The following is a 22,960-nucleotide window of genomic DNA, read 5'->3' as shown; positions in this document are numbered from 1 at the left end:
CGTCACGCTGGCATGAAAGAGAAAAAGGAAAGCCGACCGAGGTTAAATAGAAGTATTCAAACATGGGGGCAGTGGGGGAATTCTGGTGCTGTAGTATTCGTGAAATAATAAAATTGCAGCGCCTGGATGTGCATTTGTGATCTTTGAACAGTTAGATGAAATAAGCATGCTCTTTCCCGATCGCCATCCTTCCTGCCTTAAAACATTTGATAGTTTCCTATTACAGTGGTACCTCGGGTTACACATGCTTCAGGTTACAGATTCCGCTAACCCAGAAATAGTACCTCGGGTTAAGAACATTGCCTCAGGATGAGAACAGAAATGGTGCTCCGGCAGCACGGCGGCAGCAGGAGGCCCCATTAGCTAAAGTGGTGCTTCAGGTTAAGAACAGTTTCAGGTTAAGAACGGACCTCCGGAATGAATTAAGTACTTAACCCGAGGTACCACTGTATAGAAGGAACTTGAGTATCATGGAGATATGATGGCTGTCTTCAAATTACTACCACTACTACTACTACTATATTAAATTTGCATACCACTGTTCATCTGCAGATCCCGGGGCAGTTAACAACATAAAAGTACACACAATATGTAATAAAAAGAAGAATAAACACCTGAACCAACAAAGGGTATATAGGATGCTAATCATCCCAAGGCCTGGTTGAAGAAAAGAGATTCCAAGAAAGGAAGAACTTTCTGGCTGTAAGAACTGTTTGACAGTGGAACAGACTGTCATGAGAGATGGTGGTCCATCCTTCATGGGGTGATTTTAAGCAGAGGATGGATGACCAAAGCATTGATGCTTTGGCTGAGATTCCTGCATTACAGTTCTATGATATTATTATTATTATGATGATGATGATGATGATGATGATTTTCTTCTTAAATTAGTATACCTTCCTGTACTTGTAGATCCCAGGGTGGTTCACAACACAAAGTCAGAATATAAATAACACAAAACATGATAATATGAAACAATATAGAGAGGATGTGTATGTCTGTGTGGGAAAAGATCCATTATGGTATGGCTCTTTCAACAGTCTGCTGCCTCTTATCCTGCACTGACCTCGGAAGTTCTGATAAACAGATTTTTTTTTTTAAAATAGAGAAACACTTCTTTCAGGTGATGCTTTCATGCAGCAGATGAAATGGTTTCATTCCCTGCCCCCACCCCACTTCCCAGGTCTAGGGTTGAAAGGAATTCAGTTTGGGATCAAGTAATTTCCCCCATGTTACAACACCGCGCTATAAAAAATTATCCCAACATAATTACAGTAGCACTCAAGGTCCCCCCCCCCCGTGTTTGTGTTTAATACCATTATCTAAGAGTGATGTATTTACAGAAAACTGCCTTACAGCCATGTACTTAATGCATTACCTTTTGAATACAGTGTAAACAGAGTGTAATTATATCGGCTGCTCTCTGCTAAAATAGATGTCTTCAGGCAGCCGAGGTGCAGGGGGAAGTTCAAATTGAAAAAAATAATAATCTTTTGTAAGGGTGCTTCTAGACAGATGGAGTTGTTCAGATGTTGAATCAGCATCTCTGACACCAAGCTGCAATTTGCTCAAAGACTGTAGTGAACCTCACCGGTAGTCCAATGAGCAGCAATCACCACAGATGGCACTTCAACAATGGCAGCAAGCAAGCAATGAAAGTGCCAATATTATATACCTCCCCTCCATGGTAGTAGGCAATTCCTCTTTAGGGTTACCAGACCTTATGGTATTTAGATCTTGAAATATGGGGCAGGGGCAGATGAGCAATAAGCACAGAGGTCGGATGCAATGGTGAGATGGATGAGGGGAAAACAAGCTGAACTTGAATCCCTGCAAGACAGAGGCACTGTGGGTGAGTAGCTCCTGTGTCTGAGGAATTGGTCAATTGCCTATCCCAGAGAGGGTTCCATTCTCCCTGAAGGAGCAGGTTCACAGTTTGCGGGTGCTTTTGGATCTAGCCCTGTCACTACAGGGTCAGGTAGCCTGCCATCAGGCTTCAGGAAATCGACTTCCTTCCCCCTTCAGCTGTAGATAAGCAGAACAAAGAGAAAGGAGACTTCTTACCAGTTTGAAACTTTAATGATCACAGCAAGAGAACAAAGAATCTATTTCCTAGGAATGAAGGTGCTCCCAATTAAGGGTTCCACCCACTTCCTCCCTAGTCACCCATGTCATACCATGTCTTGTAACCTGATCTCGTAACTGCTGGCTTTCTGTGCTGCCACCTTATCTGCTCTTCTTGACCTTGGGCTGAGCGGATGAACACTTTCCAGAGAAAGTGAGTCTGATAACTCTCTCTCCCAGTGCTTCTCCTCCTAGCTGTTCCCCATCCAGTACTTCCTAGCTTCTGTCTTCTGAACTATGTCCCTCTGCAAACCACTGTTCCAATTCTATACTGTCCTCCTGCTCCTGGGAACATTCAGGATCCTGATGCGGAGCAGGGAGAGGCTCCCACCATTCCTCCTCAGTGCAGCCCTCCTCAACACAGTCCCTGACACCTGTATGGCTAGAAGTGGCTTTTACCACCTGTGACTGGTTTGCCAGCTATGGCCAGAAGTGGACCAGGAAAACTTGGCCATGGTAGTTAATGCATTGGTTACTTCAAGACCAGATTACTGCAATGCACTCTGTGTGGGGCTTCCCTTGCACTTGATTGAGTTGCTGCAGTTAGTGCAAAGTTCTGCAGCATGATTGCTGAGAGGACTGAGGCGTTGTTAGCAAAGAACACCTGTGCTCATCAGCATCAGCTGCCATTTTGCTGTTGGACCAAGTTCAATGTGTTACTATTGGTATGCAAAGCCCTTAACAACTTGGGTCCAGTTTACCTGTAAGATCGCCTTACTCCATATATGTTTAGGGCTTTGTGAATTCACACAAGTACCTTGAACCTGGCCCAGCAGCAAATCGGCAACCACTGCAGCTCAACTCAACAGAGGGGCAGCATGATGCCAGTGGCCTGCTCCTCTGAGCAGTCTGTCCAATTCATTTTGTGCTATTTGAAGCTTCTGGACCAGATACAAGGGCAGCCCCCCCCCCCCACAGTGTGTTAAGGTAATCAAGTCTTGAGGACACACATGCCTCTCAATGTGACAGGCTGTGGAGTGGAGCGATTTTGTTCAAGCAAAATCTGACTTTGTGACTTCAAGCATTTGATAGGAAATGCAGGAAACAGAATTTTCAGCTGGGGAAATCTACAGCAGCTTTGAATTTAGGGTGGGAGTTGGGAAGGCAGCTGTGTGGATAACATGGCATCATGCCACATTTCCATGCTTTGCTGCTGGGTTTGCCAGAGAGTGTGCTGCTTTCACTTTTTTTCTGCTCATCATAAAAGCTTCAGGTAGCCAAATAGATGTCAGGCACACGGCATCATCTAATAGCCAAAAAAAGCCTTCAAAATACATGTTGCAATAGTGTTGAAGGTTTCTCAGAAAGCAAATGTCTGTTCCTGGCATATATCTGGATTCTTCAAGTCTTCTAACCATGCTGCTTTTGTATTTCTGCTGAAGCTGTTCTCCCTAGCATTTTGTGAATGAGCCAACTGGATAGAGCAGCAATCCCCAAAGCTGCTACAATCAAAGAATGATTTCCACATCTACCTAGCTGTCATAGGTCTGCTAAGCTCTGTAAAGGACTGTGAGGTTTATGAGATCTCAAATTCAGTGTTACTCTGTGATTGTGCATTACAGGGGAAGTCCAATATTGGCGGGCAAGATGTTTATTGGGCATGCTTGCTCACAATTACTGATCTCAACAAGGAACACTTGATAAGCTTCCAAAAATCACAGGATCCCCTCCCAGAACAATTCAAAAGATGCCAGGATAGAGTCTTGCATGCACCGGGAAATCTTGCAGTAGACCTGTGTCAAATGTTCACCTATTACAATTTTGAACCAACTCACCCCATCATAAATAAAACCACCCCTATTTTGTGAAAAGGCTGAGGATTTTAATGACAAGTATCTTTGTGAAAAAATGGGTTAGGGCATTCTTCTCCTTTCCAAGGTGATCCCAGCCAATCAGGAATCAAGTACTGGATGCAACTGTGGCACTATGCACACTGAGCTACATGGCAAAACTAGTGGTGTTAAACAAGGCCAAACCGAGAACCCAAGCAATGCCCCCTGCATGAGTCACATAGCCCAATCACCCATTTGCCCTCTTTCTGTAGGAGCACGCACAGAGAGACAAATAGCTTAATTGGCAAAGTATCTCCTAAGCAGTTTGCATGTATAAAACCATTTCCCAAACCACAACAATGTATAAGTAAAACACACAAACACCCCAATTCCATCAAAACGTTAACATAAAATTTCACAAATTAGACTGTGCAGTAAAACAAGCCCAGTAAAACAGCACAACCAGCAATTAAAACAGTTAAAGCAGGCTTGGATAGTTCAATTGGTTAGAGCGTGGTGCTGGTAAGAGCAAGGTTGCAGGTTCGATCCCCGTAAGGGACGGCTGCATAGTCCTGCATTTCAGGGGGTTGGACTAGATGATCCTCAGGGTCCCTTGATTCTATAGGTTCAAGGATAAAAGGGTTAAAAACTCCCCTCCTTGCTTGATGTGGCCCTAATAGGCTCCCTGCTGCCTTTCCCCTCCTTTTCTTGGTAACCCATAGCAACCTGAGCAAGCCAGGTGAGCATCGCCACCCTGTCTGCATCCACTGCTGGTTGCATCCAGTATAATGGCATTCAGAAGGGGGAGATAAGTTTCACACGAAGGTACCAAGGCCTTCTCTTGGATATATTCAAAGCATAGTTGTGGGAAAGCAGTGTATGATGAAAGCAACTGCGGTGATGACCTGAGAAATAATCACACCTGAAATGCAGGACAGTGCAGACTGACCCTCTGCCCTCTTCAAGAGACAGGGCTGTCAAGGCATCCGCTCCCTCCTTACATGCTCTCTCCTTGCTGCAAGCAAAACAAAACAAACAAGCAAACCCCCAAATTATTTTTGGGCAGCTTGACTGCTCTGTGAATGGGCTGGGGCAGCAGTGGGCCCCAAGTGATTCCTGCTGTCCAGAACCAGCAGGCATGGTTGATTCCACCCCATCCCACTGTCTTAGGGTGTAAAATCGGGTTGCCTACTCCATGTGCCACACTGTTCTATCCAGCTTTGCTTTCTCCCAGCAGAACTCCTGCATTTTTAACAGATGCACGGCAGACAGCAATTCAATGTGTGTAATGTTATCTGGCACAGAGATGAAGGGATAGGGAAATGTACAGAGATGGGAAAACCTGAATTTGTCTTGGTCACAAAAACAGGAGAGCAGGGTTGGATGTGAGGGGGAGCCGTTGTCACTTAGCTGTCTCAACCAGGGATTGATTTGGTAGGAGCATGTGTATTCCGTGCAAAGGGGTTCCAGGTTTTGTGCCTTGTCTCTTCAGAAAGGGCTTCTTGGAAAGACTCCTGCCTTGATCCCAGAAGAGCTCCTGCCTGTCAAATTCTGAGCTAGATCGACCAATGGTCTGATTTGATTGGAAGCAGGAAGCGTCATAGGCTAGCTCACATTTTGCAGGAAGTGTCTTGAAGCAAATGTGCAAGATGGTTTGCATGTCCGTATCACCACCGTTTACATACTGTAACATGCAAAAGGAGCAGTTGGTCATCTCCTTCATGGCGAGATCAGAAACTGCTGCTTGTGCATTTCATTCCAGGGAAAGTGTGCAAATTCCCTCCCTGAGTTAGAGCAAAAGTTCAAAATGACAATAAAGTTCAGGCACAACTCAGGAGTTCACTTGTCGCTTCCTGCAGCGTATAAAGTTTCTCCCATGCCTCATCATATTTCCTTAATCCTCCTTTGCACTCTCTCTCGAAATATTTTTTTTATTAAGGATTTTCTTGAATTATAAAAGAACGTGCAATCTCTCTCTCTCTTTTTAAATCATCGAGTTTCTTAGTTACATTCAATGTAAGACAATGTTGCATCTAGTATAGGGTTGAAGGGGAAGAGAGGTGGGAGCAAGACTTGGTTCTTTATAGCTTATTCTTCTGCTGGCTATTGATACAGGGGGTGGTGGAGGAGGAGAACAAAGGATATTTGGGGTTGGGCAAAGCATAGTGAAATAATACTGTCACAGCCAGCAATTAGCTTAATTAACTCTGATTATGGGTTGGAGTGCTCCTGCAAGTGAGAAGGAAAGGGGGTAACTCGGGAGAGCAAAATGCTGTGGAATTCCCACGTGCATAGAGTTAGAAATGTCACAGCTCAGTCCTAAAACTGACCCTTCTCATTTTTATTGTTTTGGCATTGTTGTCCTCAATACAGGCAGATGAGGTTTTTCACTGCCATCCAGTAAGTGTTTAGTAGCCTTCTATTCTCATGAGTGCAATGTAACATTTATCATTGCTATCTTCTTCATCATCATCTGTGGCTCCACTGGTGAAATGTTTTGCACCAGTGGACCATTATTACATAAACAGGCTGATGTTAACTTTGCTGCATATTAAATTATGCAACCTGTTGCAGAACGTATTTCTGCTAGCATGAATTTAGCTGTATTCCTCTGCTGTGCAACATTAAAAGTCGCCCATCCACTAGTGCAAGAGCCACAGTTCTACAGCCTAACTTAAGATGTTGTTTGGATAAAATGGGATAGCTGCATATACATTCTCCTTACTGGCATCCATCTATCTCAAGAGACAATGGAGTGTGAAGTCAAACTGCTGTGTTAGCAGCACCAAAGTGATCTCCTCAGGGTGCAAACATGGGCAGTGTGTGTGGAGGTCCTGGGCTGCCCAGATGACAAGATCCCCCTCTTGGACTCACTGATGGGATCCAAAATAAAAATCAGAGCAATACATTTGGCATCAAACGTCTTCACGACTCCACTCCAGATTTGTGTAGGGTTTACTTCTTAGCTTTTTCTTCTCTTGAAGATATTCCACAAGGCAGCGGAGGTTTAGGCTAAGAGTTTTCCTTCTCCTAGATGGGCTACCTTCCCAATTTGATGATCCTCAGCTGCCCCTCACTTCCATCTACAGCATGCGCAGAAACCTCTTGACCATTGGACCCATTATTGGTCTTGCCTGCTCAATCCACCATAGCCTGTCTTCACATGGAGGGAAGGTTCCTAACTCACCAAGGTTTTGAGACCCATTGGCTACCCTCATCTGGTTTACAGTATATTCATTGCCCTGTGATATTTTGAGGAAAAGTACGGTTAACATGTGATTAATAACAAAGGCTTGTTAAGATAGACAAAGCTCTGTGAGGCTAACTGGGACTGCAGGCTAAGCAAGCATGCACAGGATTGCAGGCTTACTCCTAAGTAAGCTTGTTCAGTTCATTTGGCCATTGCTTTCTGAGTAAATTCCAATGACGTCTTTGCTTCCAAAACCCAGACACCAAAAAACTTTCCGAATGCTTATCTTTCCTGTTGGAGTTAGTTAAATTTAAAGGCTATGGCAGTTTTGTTGTAAATATTAATTTCCTTTTTATATGAGGTATGGGAATGGATAGTCATGAACGTAAGGGAGAAGCAGCAGATAGATAAGGCTCAGTGCAATTTAACTTCTTTCTGTCTGACCGTGCACAGCTTTTGGACAAGACTTTCATTCCTTTTAAAAGAATACAAATGTCTGCTTTGCTGCATCATTAAATGGAAAAATAATTGTGTGCTCCAAAATAATTAAAATCCACCCATATGGCTACAGAGATGTCTTGCCCATGTGATTACGTATTTTTAAATGCATTCCTGCAGGCGCCACCATCAAATTCATGAAAGGTTAAAATGTGGCACGTCCTCCTTTTTTTTAACACTGGTGGCTTTAAAGCTAGATTAAAAGGGATGACTTATGTTTTTAGTAATGGTAGACCAAGCAGCACAGAGAAATTAAATGAGTTCAGAGTTCATTAGGAATTCCCCACTCATGTACAGTGGTTCTCTTGTTTCTGCAATAGCGCCTTGATGAGATGCAAAATGCTCTTTCTCCCCCAAACTGCCATGTGGGTCCATTTTCCCATTAGCACTAATGAGAATCATCAGCTTGTCCTGGTGGGAGGTTGGACCTGGCAGAGTCTCTTGATTAAGAAGAGAAATCTCCTCTGAATCAGTGTTGTGGAGGCTGAAAAGTCTTTGTTTTGTGTATGAATCAGCCCACTTTCTCAGGTTCATGATGTAACTGGTAATGTGCAATATCGATTACGTGACCTCCTAAAAGATCCCTTTTTAAAAAAATGGTTTGGAGAAAAATTTGGTTTTCAGGGTCAGGGAGTGGGATCTGTATCTGTTTTTAGAGGAGGGTCATGTCGGTGACAGAGCACAGCAAAGCAGATGGGGCGCAAAGTGAATTCTTGAAATGGCAGGTCCAAGTACAGCCAATCCATAAAGGCATAGCAGCGAAAGGATGAGGAGGCAATGACTATGCTGTCTAGGTTGGCTCTCAAGACTGATGCCCTGCCCGGCACAGCTTTATTTTGTGCTATTCAGACTTTTTTTGTGTGAACCACTTGCAGTGTTCAAAACTCCCATTGTTCTAGGCGCCTTTTGCGACAGGGAATTTCATTAGCGTGAACAGTTTCTGAGCTCTGGGTGCAGTACTGCGCCTAAGATTTCAGACTGAAACTGCAGAGTGGAAGGAAAGGAGGACCTTTTTCTGGCTCCCCACTTCCAGCTGCTCTCTGAGGACTGGAGAAGAGACCCTCTAAAGAATACTGGGGGGTGGGGGTGGGCAGGGGAAGGACTAGACCAGGTGAAAAATGAATATAATATTTTAGCTGCAGTTCATTCATTTTCAGCTTTGTATTCTTATAAAAAAGTGTGCCTGGACATTCTGTTGTTGTGCTCATAACCTAGGTTTAAGGTGCCATTTAGCTCCTAGTTTTCATATTTCAGTTTCTAACACTGCTTGAACCCAGATGCATTTGTGGGGGAGGGGATGTGGTAGGTAAATAAATTGACTATGACATTTTTGCATGCAGGACATTCCAGGTTCAGACCCTGGTTCAGTCTCTTGGGTGCTAGGAATGATCTCTGCCTGAGACCGCAGAGAGCTTCCACCATCCATAGTAGACCAAAGTGTGCTAAACCAATAAGGATATGGCTCAGTCTAAGGCAGATGTTCATAGCAGCTGTTATTTTTATGAAGAAGAAGAAGAAGAAGAAGAAGAAGAAGAAGAAGAAGAAGTAGTAGTTTAGCTGAATATCTCAGGCCAAAGGTGGCACCTTCGTAAGAACCCTATCAGTATTCTGTATCTGCAATTCCACCTTCTGCCCATCTCAACTGGTAGCGCTGAGAGCACCAGACAGTTGCTTTTGACAAGATATGGTAGATGTGCATAGAGTGAGATACATGGTTTGAGACTTCCAGCACCTTGTAGGTGTTTTCCCTCCCGTTGTACAAGAAGGTTGTTTTGCTTTTATTTCTAAATAAAAAGTCTCATGCTCACTCATGGGTTGGTTATATTTCTCACAGAGACCTTCAACTCAGCCGTCCAATTTCCATATAACTTGCTAGATGCAAAGGTAGCATCCTTTTCCACAGTGCAGATTTCGGGTTGATGTACTAGCATGCAGTCACTCAGAAGAGAGAGAGAGAAAAAAAGTCGAAAGAAGCAGAGCTTTTAAAATACAAATGTTTCAACTTTTCTGTGAGACGATGCATGCCTCTTGCCTACCCATGCTCTAGGTACCAACATGAACCTTTCATCTCCTCTCTTGTTTCCTTCTACTGTTATTTTATGCATGAGATTCCCCCCCCCCTTTCCTTTTCAACTGTGTGCTTGGCTGCCTTTTTTAACTTAAAAGTTTCACAGTTGTACTGACTTCGGCGGGGGAGGGTGTGTGTGTGTCTCTGTATGTGTTTTGCATGCAGATTACAGAATGTCATGGAGCTGTGCTTGTTCGAGGAGAAAAAAAGAAATATAATGCTGAGTTTCAGCTGCTTTTGTTTTGCGCTTCAAAGTGTGAAAATACATGGCATATGGAAATGGTGTTCTCTGATGGCCTTTGACTTTCCTTCTGGAGCATTTTACTGACTATGCTGTGTGCTTGAGGAGAAGTGTAGCCATCCCCCCCCCCCTTGCAGAGTAAGATTAATCGCCTAACACTTGTTAATAGTATTGCTGTCCTGAGCATGGAATGATACTAAGTCTTAATTCCTTTATTCTTACGAATCGATTGTATGATAATACCGTGACCTGCTGAGACTGTAATCACTTCTGTGGAAGGAACCCTTCCAGTATCCGGGTCTGAATCCCATTTTGAAACCTCGTTATTTTTAACAAATATGTCAGCAGGTATCGAAAGGTTTGAAAACATTCTTCTATCCAAGGTTGTAATTAAATTACAAATTAATGGATGCACTAAACAAAATCTAGGACATGATTATCCTTGGAATGTATTAGCCACCATGGCTGGAATTATGGAAATCAATTTGCATTTCACATAATATTTCTTTCGAAGGGAACTCACTGTAAAGGCCTGTTTGTTTTTGTTTTAAAAATTATAATCAGGTATCTCCTACATCGAAACCAAGAACAAGATTTTTTAAATGGTTTAAATTTTTAGACAAACGAACTAAAAGATTAAATAGATTAAATTGCTTCCTCAATGTTATTAAATATGGTGGGTATGTTTTGGGTTTCTTTCCAAAAAGAATTATTGGATGTTGGTTCATTAATTTTTAATATAATTTATGGTGTGCATATTTGGTTTTTTACATTAGATGTTTGTATGGAATATATATATATAGGGAATATTTTGCTGAAAAATCCTTTTTTTGAGAGTACTCCTGTCCCCACGAGTGGTTTTTCTTGAAACGTCCTTGGAAGTTTAATATTGACTACTTTTTTCCCTCAGTCTTGTATATTCTTGAATTGTCTTTTTCCTCCATTTTCTCCGTTCTCAATCCTAGGTCCCCTAACAAAGAAACAGACAGATGATTTAGGTGATAATGAAGGTGCAGAGGATGAAGGTATTTTTTCCCCCTGCCAAACTGATTTGCATGACAAGGACCCCCCCCCCTTGAAAAATCTTTTTTCTCCCCTCTTTTTCTTTTTTTTTACTTCTTGTCTTCTTTTGAAGATTTGTTTTTTTTTTTAATTCCCATTTTTGATGTGTTTTGTCTTCTTGCTTGTTGTTACATATTTTAATTTTTCTTAAAAGAAAGAATGTTGTTAAGTTCTTAAGATAACAGTGTTTTAAAAACCAACCAACCCGGAGGCCATTTTACTTTTGTTTCCCCGGAACAGACTCCTGATATGTTGCATCCCACTTTTGACTGAATTTTGTCCATGATAACTAACACGCTTTGGAAAGAGCCTCTCTCTCTCACACACCTTCTTGCATGTTTTCTAACCTCTGTTTCTGTATATTTCACCGAATACAAAAGACTCTGTGTTTTCGTTTCTTTTCTGTCACCCACTTAATGCCATTTTAATAAATATGGAAATGTTGTGTTTGTTGGGGAAGGAATGATAAACGCTGTGATAAAAGTGTTTCCCAAGCAACTGGATTTTTGTGACTGCAACTCTTTGACTTCTGCTTCAGGTCCCAAAAATGGTATCACAAACTCTGCGTAACCTTAGTAGGCATGACAACAAGAGAGAAAACTCTTAAGACCCAGTTCCCAGTCTATTCTGAATTGACAGCCTTAACACGGAATTCTAGACACACACACACATGAATTTGTCTTCTTTTGTTAAAGAGATTTCATAAAATACAATTTTTTAAAAAAATAAATAAATCACACCCTTCACAGGCCGAGCCCTATTGGATCATGGCAAAGGCCCATCTAACTCCAGCCCTTCCAACCAGATGCCCATGGGAAGCCCAAAAGCAGATCCTGAACACCAAAGCAGTTTCCGCACCTGTGATTCCCAGCTTTTGACAGAAGAGGTAGAAATGGCCACTGATGACATTAATGTCCATTAAATTGTCCGATCCTCTTTTAAGGCGATCCAGGTTGGGTAACCATCACTGCGGCTACTGGAAGCGAATTTCTCAGTTGAACTCCCTGTTGTGCGTAGAACTCTGTTCTTTTGACTGTCCTGAGTCTTCCACTTGGTGCAAAACCCTACTGAGAATTATTTCTTATTCAAATTCTTCTAATTTAATTTCAGAGTATCCCAAGCAGGCCTGCTGTCCATCTCGTCTCCAGGGCCCAAGGTTGTGGACTTGAGGCTACTGGGTCATGCCCATTGTTTGTGTTTCAGTTTATGTGTGTGGGGGGGATGTTGATGTCCAGTGAAAACATGATTTACAGGCTTGGGACACAGGTTTACTACAAGTCCTTGGGTTTCTCCCATTGTCTGGAAATCCCTAAACATCTTATTTCCCATAAAATAGCAACAGTGCCCTGTTAGTACAATTATTTATTTAAATTAGCTTGCCCCAAAACAGGGCTTCCCAGCCTTGGGGGTCATTTCATATAACTCCTGTTTACCTTAATGTGTTTATGGTTGAATAGCAATCCTTTCACTTATTTCTTCCTTAAAACAAGAATTAAGAGAACTGTAAATTGAGGTCAGTGGTAGAGGTTACTTTGCCATAGTTCATTTTCCCATACTTAGGAGTGTGTTTCCTTTTGGACTGTTCTTGTCCTAATCACCTTGCCTTCCACACAGACCTGGATTTAACATTATTTTTCATCTTCCACACATCTTTAAGATACAAATGTGCAGTTTCTGAGATGGGACAGTCCTGTTGGTACACTGCCTAAGGTTTAATGTGGAAGGTAGTAATTTGATTCAAGCAAAGTTGAATCTGTGCAAGGAGCTCCAAATCAAGGCACACACCCCCTTGAAGTGCTTCCTGGTACCCCTGTGATTCAGATGTCAAACACTGTAGATAAGCATCTGCTAAAGCACAACTACTAATGTATTGAATATTTCCATATTAGGAAAACACCAGGGTGGAGTACAGAGGAGAAGGGAAAACAAATACCAGAGATGCAGAGGACTGTACCATGCTTGGATCAGTCCCAAGAAGAACATAGGCAACCAAGGAGAAAATGGGCAAAAACGTGGCATACTCAGAAATGGTCACCACTGCCAATGCTACTTTATTCCCATTCACTGGTTGGTTTTCCCCACCCCGATGCATGACTAACCATTCTGACATTGCAAAGAATTGCATCTTTATCCATTCCGCTCCCCCACTTTGTACACACCTCTTTAAAATGTCAGTGGGGATTATAAACTATTGTGCCTCATAATCCCTATAACTGCCCACCCATTCCAAATAATATCTAGCCCCACATTCCTTCACTTTACAAGCTGCCCTCAAACAAACACATTGTACATTGTTGGATTGCATCCAAAAAAAGACCCAAGGAGCATGAAAATACAGTTTGTACAGTGCTTTTAAAGATGGGCTGCCTAGCAGCTTTCTTCCTTTCCTTTGCACAAAAGGTTGCTGAAGTGCAATAAGGATTTGGGTTTTTTTTTGGGGGGGGCTGGATTTTCTTGTGCAATGCTATAGTGTGCAGCCTTGCACAAATAGTATCTCACCATGGTTCACGAAGCCAGCACCATGTACTGAATCTGTCATGTACTTCAAAGCCATCCTGTTTTTGTTGTCCTTCACAAATGCAATACAGTGGTACCTCTAGTTATGAACTTAATTCGTTCCGGCGGTCTGTTCTTAACCTGAAATTGTTTTTAACTAGAGGCGTGCTTTCGCTAATGGGGCCTCTTGCTGCCACTGCGCCGCCGGCACACGATTTCCGTTCTCATCCTGGGGCAAAGTTCTCAACTCGAGGTAACTCTTCCAGGTTAGCAGAGTTTGTAACCTGAAGTGTTTGTAACCTGAGGTGTTTGTAGCTCGAGGTACCACTGTAGGTCTATCAAATTTGTGGACACTATATATCAATATTGGTTGTATGTGGCCTGCTTTAGTATAAGGTGAAAAACAGGCACATTTGCATGTGGAAAAGACATCGCTTTTGGATTGCTTCATCAAATTGTCCACTGCTTTTCATTCATGAACATCTACCCTCTACTCCCCAACACACATATTCTGATACATGTTGTTTGGGTGTCTTTGCAACCCTGTTAATACTCTAAGTAGAGATGGCAGTTCTTTCATAAATATAGTGGTCCCCTGCCATAACCAGAAATTAATAAAGGCATACCATGCAATGCAACCACTTAGAGGTTTATAAGCACAGTTTTTATTCAATTAGCAACTGGAAAAGCCTGTGTTACTCACAGATAATTTTGAGAAATAGTTTCAAACCCCAGCTATTTACACAGCAGACCTTTTGTAGCTTTCCTAATTTGCCACATAATTGCTAGGGCAGGCTCTAATAGCTAAAAATCTGTTGAGTTAATCAGTACCTTTCATTCGTTGAAAGAGCTGAACATTCAAGCCTATCAGCTCAAATCCAGCTTCGGCAGGCAGTGACAGAATGGTAAGAATCAGAGCACAGTTCAGAAGCTTCTATGAAATGAGTTAAGATGCATCTTCTCAGCTTCTCATAGAAAACCACCCTTCCCATTAAAACTAGTAATCCTAGTGAAGTTTTCAAGGGCTCCATCTGGAGTCTAAGTTCAAAGGATTGTGAACCTTGCATCAAAGCTCCAAAATAATTCCAGGACTTGGATTTCAGTCTGAGCTAGAGAAGGAGGCGTGACTTCTGTGCCTGAGAAAGGCTTTGGAGCAGCAAGAGAAACAGGGATTTCGTGGCCAAGAAAAAGCTTCTGTAAGCCAGGGATTGTGGGTCTTTGGCAGCCAAAGGCGGAGCACACTGACAGCTCTGACACCATGTGTGGCTTCCAGTTGCCAAAATGCATCTCTCTCAAACTGTAATGGATGACTTGGCAGTTCTTCAGGAACAAAAATATATATGAGGATGTTCTGAAAGCCTTTTCACCAAGATGTATCAGTTTACCTGAAGGGTCCTTCATGAGACCTGAGTGTCTTTCTCCCCACTCAGTTTTTGTCCCTGCAGCCAGTTAAAGCTCTCCCCATTCAATTAACACTGAACAGGGGAGAAATTAAAGAGTCTTCAGGAGCAAAAGCTGCATATGGGGAAGGCCCCCCCACAACAGAGGACCATTTGAGTAAGATGGTGATCTGAGATGGGTAAACTTCCCTGTTCCCTTGGGTGGGTTTTTCTTTCTTTTTTTGCCCCTGTAGCCTCTTAAATTAAATTAGAAACCTGTTGTGAGGAGAGAGAGAGCAATAGAGAAGCCCAAGAATGGCACACGATAAAAAAACTAGTGGCACACTATAAAACAACTACCCATGTACTATCTGAAACCAAAGCGGCGCAATGGTTGCCGGATGTGAACCCCCCCCCCCCAGCTCTCCTACCCCACTGCACTGAAAGGAATGGAAAATGTAAATTGCACTTGCTTGAACACACAAGGCCTTAAACTGTGGATAGGGCACACACACCGTCTTAGCAGGGTTTCCAACTGCAGTGAGAAGATCCAAAACATAAGTGCTTAACCTGGGGTCCATGGATGGGCTTCTGGGGTCTATGAATCAGACACAAATTTTCCCCTCCATGCAATAAAATTGTGTGCAAAATTTTGTGTTCATGTGCATAATTCTGGGGAGGAGATCCATAATAATATTTTAATAATAATAATAATAATAATAATAATAATAATAATAATAATTTATTATTTATACCCCACCCATCTGGCTGGATTTCCCCAGCCACTCCATAGCTTTCATCAGATTCTGAAAGGGGTCCATGAGTTTATTTTATTGGGGGGGTGTGTAAAAGCCTGAGTGCCCAGGGACATTGGAGGTGGAGCTTGTGCATGTGCACCCCTGCCTACAATTTGAGACAGGGATGGGGAACCTGTGACCCTCAGTATTGACCCCCATCAGTTCCCATCAGCCCTGACCATTGACTGTGCTAGCTGAGGCTCATGGGAGTTGTAGTTTAGTGACACCTGAAGGGTTGCAAGTTTGCCATGTCACTTTGACTGAGAAGTGAAGCTAGCATTTAGACATTAGATGTGACACTACTACTCACAAAGTTGGGGGACGTGGTGCACATGGTGATGTCACACCCAGATGTTACTGAGGGAAAAGAGAGGCAGTGTAGTGTTTTCATTAGTGGGCCTCTTCCCTTTGTAACATCTGGTTCTGCCCTGAGAGATTGAAAATGGAATGTCTGACTCCCAAGGAGAAATGAAACCATGAGCTAATAAATCACAAAATGTGACAGGAAGGAAACTGAATAAATCTGCTTAGCAAATTCAAGGAGCATAAATCCAATGGTGTAATAAAATCCATATCAGTAGATCACTCAGAGATATCATATTTCCAGCCAATTTCAGAGCACCTCTCCAGCTATGAAGTGTACTTCAACCACATCTGTAATAATAATAGGTGAACCGTTTTCCTTTCAATGTTCCCTTCCACTTTTTTAAAAACCATTTTACCACTACCCATATCCAACTTTTCCCAATCCATGCAGCAATGAAACATTGGGCTCTACCACTGACCCAGCTCTAATTAGATCATTTTTCTTTCTTTTTTTTCCTTTCAGAAGACCCCCAAAGGCACCTAGTGCACATTACAGCCTAATGATCTGTAGCTCTCTAGTTTCGTAACAACAACAACAAAGTGGGAAAAGTAACTATATCAATTTCTTTATCTTACCATGGGCAGCACTGGTATTTTCCCATGGGAATTATTAGCAGTAATATATCACAGAGGAATGAAACTCTAATCACAGCGGCAGGGGGGATTGCTCAACAAACATTCTTTGCCACCATTGACAATTTTAGAGAACCCTATCCTGGCAGCCTCGCCTCCATTTTTAACCTCTTCCTGAAGTGGTGCTGAGCTAGATAAGCCTTTGCTCTGATCCAGCATTCCCTTCTTGTCCATGTTCATGGAAAGTGCAATCCTAAATAATACTACTCAGCAGCAAATCTGTCTGTGTTCAATGGGTAGAGGCTAGTGGCGCGGGGTGCCAGGGCGCCAAGTTCTGGAGGGTGCCAGGGAAGAGGCAGAGGCTGGACGTGGCACCTCCCGGCATCAGCTCACCGCCCTCGCCCACCTCCGCCATGCCGTGCCGAAACAGCACCGCGCCCGGAGCCTCCGCCTGCTGTGGCCACCGTGGCACAAAGCGGTCAGCTGAGCCAGGAGGCGCCATGTCCAGCCTCTGCCTCTTTCCTGCTGGAGGAGCCACCCTCCAGCCACTGCCTGCCTCCTCCAGCCCCGCCGGCAGTGCCATCCTCCCTAAAAAACGCTGCGAAACGGGGGCGCGCGGCGCTGGATATGCTTAAGATGGCCCTGCCCCCCTACTTAGTACATTTAGGATTACAGCCTGGGCAAATATCACTGCCGACTAGGGAACTGATCCCAAATCTCCCCAGTTTTGATCCTGTACACAACTGCACCACATTTGCTCTCCCTTTCACATGCAGTTGAGCCTTGCATGTACTGTTTTGCATGCCAAGGCCATATTCAGATGGACCACCCCATCAGATGGACCAAGACTGGCATGATGGGTGAGTTTGGTACTTCAAATTATCAACCAGGTTTTGCCCAGGGTGACCTGAAAATGCTGATGTGGCAATAAAGTCCAAGAAGGAGTTGGTGGCAGTGGCGAGCCTGCCACTTTCCACGCTGCAGGCTTCAAGTGCATATTTATATTGCGCAAGATGATCACGCATAAACAGAAAAGGCTTTAGCGCCCCATTGCATGCCCATGAAGGACCTCCTGGTTTAAAAATTCAAATGATTTGTGCTTTCAGTTTTGCCATTAGCTATGTTTTTACCCCCACTTGACAAAGACAGAGCTTGCACCGAATTATCATAATTGTATTGGTAACACTTGAAAGTATGGGGAGAATAAATCCTGACAAAGCTTTCATGAAAATAGCTCCCATATAATTATAAGCAATGAAGGGGCTGTCAGCATTTCCATTGTCTAGCCCACATTTCCAGCAGCAGGTAAGTTATACAAGAACGCTTGTCTCAGTTTAATTAGGAAATTCTTCAGCAGCTTCCTTAAAAAAAGAAAAGAAAGTCTAAAAGTGTTCCCCTGCATAACCCCCCATTCAAATATATATACAGTGGTACCTTGGTTCTCAAATTTAATCTGTTCTGGAAGTCCTTTCCAAAACCAAAGTGTTCCAAAACCAAGGCATGCTTTCCCATAGAAAGTAACGTAAAATGAATTAATCCGTACCAGACTTTTAAAAACAACCCCTAAAGCAGCTATTTAACATGAATTTTACTATCTAACAAGACCATTGGTCCATAAAATGAAAGCTGTACTATAAAATAAATAAGACAGGATTTTTTCCCCCTTACCTGCACTGATGATAGTCATTGTTTGGATAGGGGGCTTTTATCGGTTCCCGCAGTCACACAATCAATCAGTCAGTAGCTGAACTGGGTTCCACACAGTCACAAAAATAAATTATCCGAAAAAGTCTCAAAAACAGAAACGCAAAATAAATAGCAAAAACAAAAGCGCCAAATACAGTGGTACCTTGGTTCTTGAATTTAATCCGTTCCGGAAGTCTGAAATGTTAAAGGTGCGGCTTCTGATTGGTGTAGGCGCCCCAGAAACAATATCCAACAGCCAAATCGGATGTTCAGCTTCCAAAAAACATTCAAAAACCGGAACACTTACTTCAGGGTTTTCGGCGTTTGAGAACCAAGGCATTTGAGAACCAAGGTACCACTGTTGTGCTGGTGATCTAGAAAGAGGACACACAACTTGTCCAGCAGGCAGTGTCATGACCTCTGAGTCCAGTAGTGATCCAGACACAGAGCTTGAAGATGCAGAGGCACCAAATAAGGAGCTGGGCCAGGTTACGGGCTCTGAGCTGACAGCTGAAGATAAGAAGACCACTATGCCCAAGGTTGTAACAGAAGAACCTCAGAAATCATCAGCAGTGGCAGACCTTGGGGTCTCAAAGACCAATGGTGGCTTGTACAACACCAACATTTGGTGCCCCCCTACCTCCTTGTGCTCCATTCTAAATCATAGTTGGCACGTCCTCTGCAGTGCAACCACGGCTCCACGCCCAGTGCGACGAAACTGGTTGTGATCTCCTAAATCCGCCTCTGCTGCCAGGGCCTATTGGGTCAGAGCCTGAACCCCTTAAGTCACCTTCTTCTGATCCTCAACATCCAGATATCTCCCACTTCTCATCATTGATCCAGGGAAGGAGGCTATGGAACCAAGGAGAAGTGCCCGTCTTCAGTCCAGGAGGTTGTTCTTTCAAGGCTCTGAAATTCTCTCAAGGGGGTAAAGTCTGGAGGAGGTAGCTTGGAGGCAGAGGGTTAAAAGGCTTCAATCTGATTCCAGCCTTTGTCACTTGGAGCAGCCTTGCTGTATTCTTCAGCATTGGATCTGAACATGAGATGCAGAGCCAGACCTGAGCTCTGCTAGGAACCAGGAGCCTATACCTAATTCTAATAGTTCCAGTTGCCCATAGGTAATTTTTTGCCTATAATTTTCATGATCTGCTAAATTGGGACAAGGCACTGCTACGTCTGACAGCTCCCCTTGCATCAATGGCCCAAGACCCCCAGCAGCCCCTGAAAGAGGTAACAGGAAGAAACTTAATAAATTAGCAGCATCTCACAGTAAGCTCTGATTTCCTGGATGCACCTGATTTTGAACCATTGCTTTCTACTTGCTCTTGAGCCTAATACTATTCCTGTTTTGCTTCTTTGGTCATATCCTGCAAGCATGCCATATATCTTGACTAGAATACTACTAGCAAAGTTTATCCTCCACTTTTCTGAGAAAACCTACCCGCTTCCTGTGCTCTCTTTTTTCAATATGGGAGCATTCAAAAATATAAATGACCTAGCTACAGTGCGAAGTGGTCCATTCCATCTCAGCACCTAAGGATTCTGTTGCTTGTGTAGCCTTAATTAATAGACTAGGCCAGACTTCCCCAACCTCCTGATTGGATCAGACCAGATGTTAGGCTACAACTGCCACCATCCCTGACCATTGGCCATGCTGGTTGGGGCTGATGGGTGTTGTAGTCCTAAACATCTGGAGGGCATCGGGTTGGGGAAGGCTGCATTAGACTTTATATGCTGCCTTTCTTCAAAAGAAATTGCTTTTGAGGCAACTCACGATATACTAGGTATAAAAGACCCAGTAACAACAATACTGGCAAATAATAAATGTTCCAGCAAATACATTTAAAATAAAATAATGTTTCAATAACCATTAATAAAAATAAATACATTCTTAAAAACCTGAAATCTCTGCACAGAAATTGAAATATAACTTTGCAAATATTGCCATAATAATTAAGCTCAGTAATGGAAATTAATGCTCTGCCATCCCATTTTCCCACTCTAATTCCATCTTTCCCAGCTCATTATTATTATTATAATCAGCATTCTATGGGAAATGCTCCATGATTCAACAATGGCAACAGTGTAGCTCTTTTGGAACGAGTTGTTTTCCATCCACCCCTGCTCCTCCTCTGAATTCCATGTTCTTTGCAACAAGTATCAGTTAATCCAATTAATTTGCATTTCCCTGTTAGCTGGTTACCAATGTACACAGGTGCCTCAATACATTAAGCCCAAACTTAATGTGAACTTATGCACAATTGCAGTTTGCTTTTGTGTGGTGTTTCGTCAATGTGTGTTTGTAAACCGGTCATGTGAAGGGGGGTCTTCTCCCCCAAGCAACAACAACATCAACAACAACACTAGAACATAGAAGAGCCCTCCTGGATCAGGCAAAGGCCAATCTAGTCCAGGATCCTGTTCCCACGATGGTCAACCAATGGCCTATGGCTGTTGCAGGACCTCAGTGCAACAGCCCTCCTCCTCATTTGTGATTTCCAGCAATTGATATTCAGAGGCACTTTGCCTCCAGCAGTGGAGGCAGAACAAGGGGTTGTTCTTAGTGCTTTCTTGCCACTTCAGAAACAAGACCGAACAATTTGGAGCTTCAAAAACTCAGGGGAAAAGAGATGGAATGGAATTTTCCAGAGCATCCCTAAAGTCCTTTGGGAGTGGCAAGGCAGGGATTAAACTCACAAAGTCTATTCAGACATAACACCACAGGAGCCCGAGGGCTCAATAACATATGAATGCTGCCTACATCTCCTGCCAAACTACTGGGGAAATGCAAGACTGAGAGTAAATGTTCACACTTACTGAGAGGGGGGAAAAAACCATCTCATGGTTCACAAAAGAAGTGGATTTCCTGTAGGTCAGTGCTGAGATCTTTGACAGTGCAGTGTGGAGAAAATTTATATCATCTCTATTCTTATCTGCCGTGGCATGTGGATAAATTGAGAGGAGTTTGCAGTACTGCTTGTCCTTAACCTTTCGGAGCATAATATTCAGAAGGAAGTCATAAAAAAGGCATTATGTAGGCTGAATTTATTCAAAAAAACCCTTTATACCTTGAACTTTGCTTTATATTGGAATGTATGGCTGTGTGTGTGTGTGTCCCAATTTTCCTTGAATTACCCCAGTTTATGTGTGCATATATGTACATGTTTTTGCCACCGAAATTTCATTACTATTCACAGTTGGTGCTCTGTGACTTTAATTAAAAATGAATTCTTAAACAATTTCCAAGCATACAATTAGCCACGTACAGTTTCTGCTGCGAACAGTCATTTAGCGATCCCCATATTAATATTTTATTATTTCTTCCTTCACTTTTGCATATGTAGAAGGAAGCAAATAAATAAATAAATAAATTCAGAATACTATGCTTTGGGTAAATAGCCACCAATAGCTGTGCTTGGAAGGAACGAGAACTAATCCATAAACCGCCTGCCTCATTGTGAAGCTTGGATGCAAACATGCCATAGGCAAGCAAAGTGCCCTTCTGAAATTAAGCTTGAAACATGAATGTGGAGCATTATCTGTCTTTGTATCCCAACCAATCTATCAGTGATTTAAAACAAGAACCAAAACACAACCATCCTTCAAAATCCACACTTCTCTGAATTTTGCAATGCAGTTCTCCAGTAATATGTGCAAAGATGCATGCGCTGGAGTAAAGTGTCCACAAATATGCATATATTAGTGAAAATAACTTACAGATGCATTATTTTAGGGATAATAGCTTTGCAAAAAAAGGTGTCTATTAGGCAATGCTGCAAACAAACGTTTACATTTGGAGAACTTTGCATTACAGTGCTGAGCAATTCATACGAGGACTTTAATTTTCTTTTTGTAAACGTGGAAATGAGAGCAGAACTTTAGATTAGAAAAATAAGCAATTTAGAGAAATAAAAACCTATCTATCCCACTGTTCTTACATTCTGGAGCGCATGACAGCTTCAGATAATACATCGTTAAAACAACCATCTAAAATAAATCATTAAACAAAAACAACAAAAAAGGAAGATCAATGCATCATCACAAAATATAGCACAGCAACCACATGTTTAAATAAGGGACCACACTCCTGGCATAGAAGAATGAAGAACCAAATGTCTGGATAAACAGAGATGCATGTAACTGTTATACTGCCCTGTGTCATGTCGTCGCCATCCTGATGTCTGCCCAGGACAGGGCCATGAGCAGGGTATCAACTGCTGATTGTAAAAGCCAAGTCAACTGGTAGCATGGAAGGTGGTCACTCAGGTTCTTCGGACCTCAAATTTTTCACGGCTTAATATGCAAATAGCAAGACCTTGATTTGGGCTTGCTAGCACACTGACTGAGCCTTCAAAACCAGAATGATATGATCGTTCTGCCCAGACACTGAGGTCTAGTGCCGAGGGCCTTCTGGCAGTTCCCTTGCTGCGAGAAGCCAAGTTACAGGGAACCAGGCAGAGGGCCTTCTCGGTAGTGGCACCCGCCCTGTGGAACACCCTCCCACCAGATGTCAAAGGAAAAAACAACTACCAGACTTTTAGAAGACATCTGAAGGCAGCGCTGTTTCGGGAAGCTTTTAATGTTTAACAGACTATTGTATTTTGATATTTTGTTGGAAGCTGCCAAGAGCTGCTGGGGAAACCCACCCAGATGGGCGGGGTATAAATAAATAAATTATCATCATCATCATCATCATCATCATCATCTC

The 22,960-nt window shown here is 42.8% G+C and overlaps 1 protein-coding gene across 9 annotated transcripts in view; it reads left to right on the top strand.

Moving 5' to 3' along the window:
- The window catches only part of NLGN1 (neuroligin 1), a 625,739-nt gene that overhangs the window by 324,703 nt on the left and 278,076 nt on the right, over positions 1-22,960 (top strand). For 7 of the 9 annotated variants that reach the window (XM_081007897.1, XM_081007900.1, XM_081007896.1 and 4 more), the window contains one exon: positions 10,859-10,918. The exons of the other annotated variants lie outside the window; for them this stretch is intronic. In XM_081007897.1, coding sequence (XP_080864023.1) covers positions 10,859-10,918 — 60 coding nt within the window. The remainder of the gene's footprint in view (positions 1-10,858; positions 10,919-22,960) is intronic. 9 annotated transcript variants of the gene reach the window in all.

This window comes from Podarcis pityusensis, assembly GCF_964106645.2.
Source record: "Podarcis pityusensis genome assembly, chromosome: 5".
Lineage (NCBI taxonomy): Eukaryota > Metazoa > Chordata > Lepidosauria > Squamata > Lacertidae > Podarcis > Podarcis pityusensis.
Note: the sequence above shows the minus strand (reverse complement) of the source record. Positions and strands in the feature narration are given on the sequence as shown.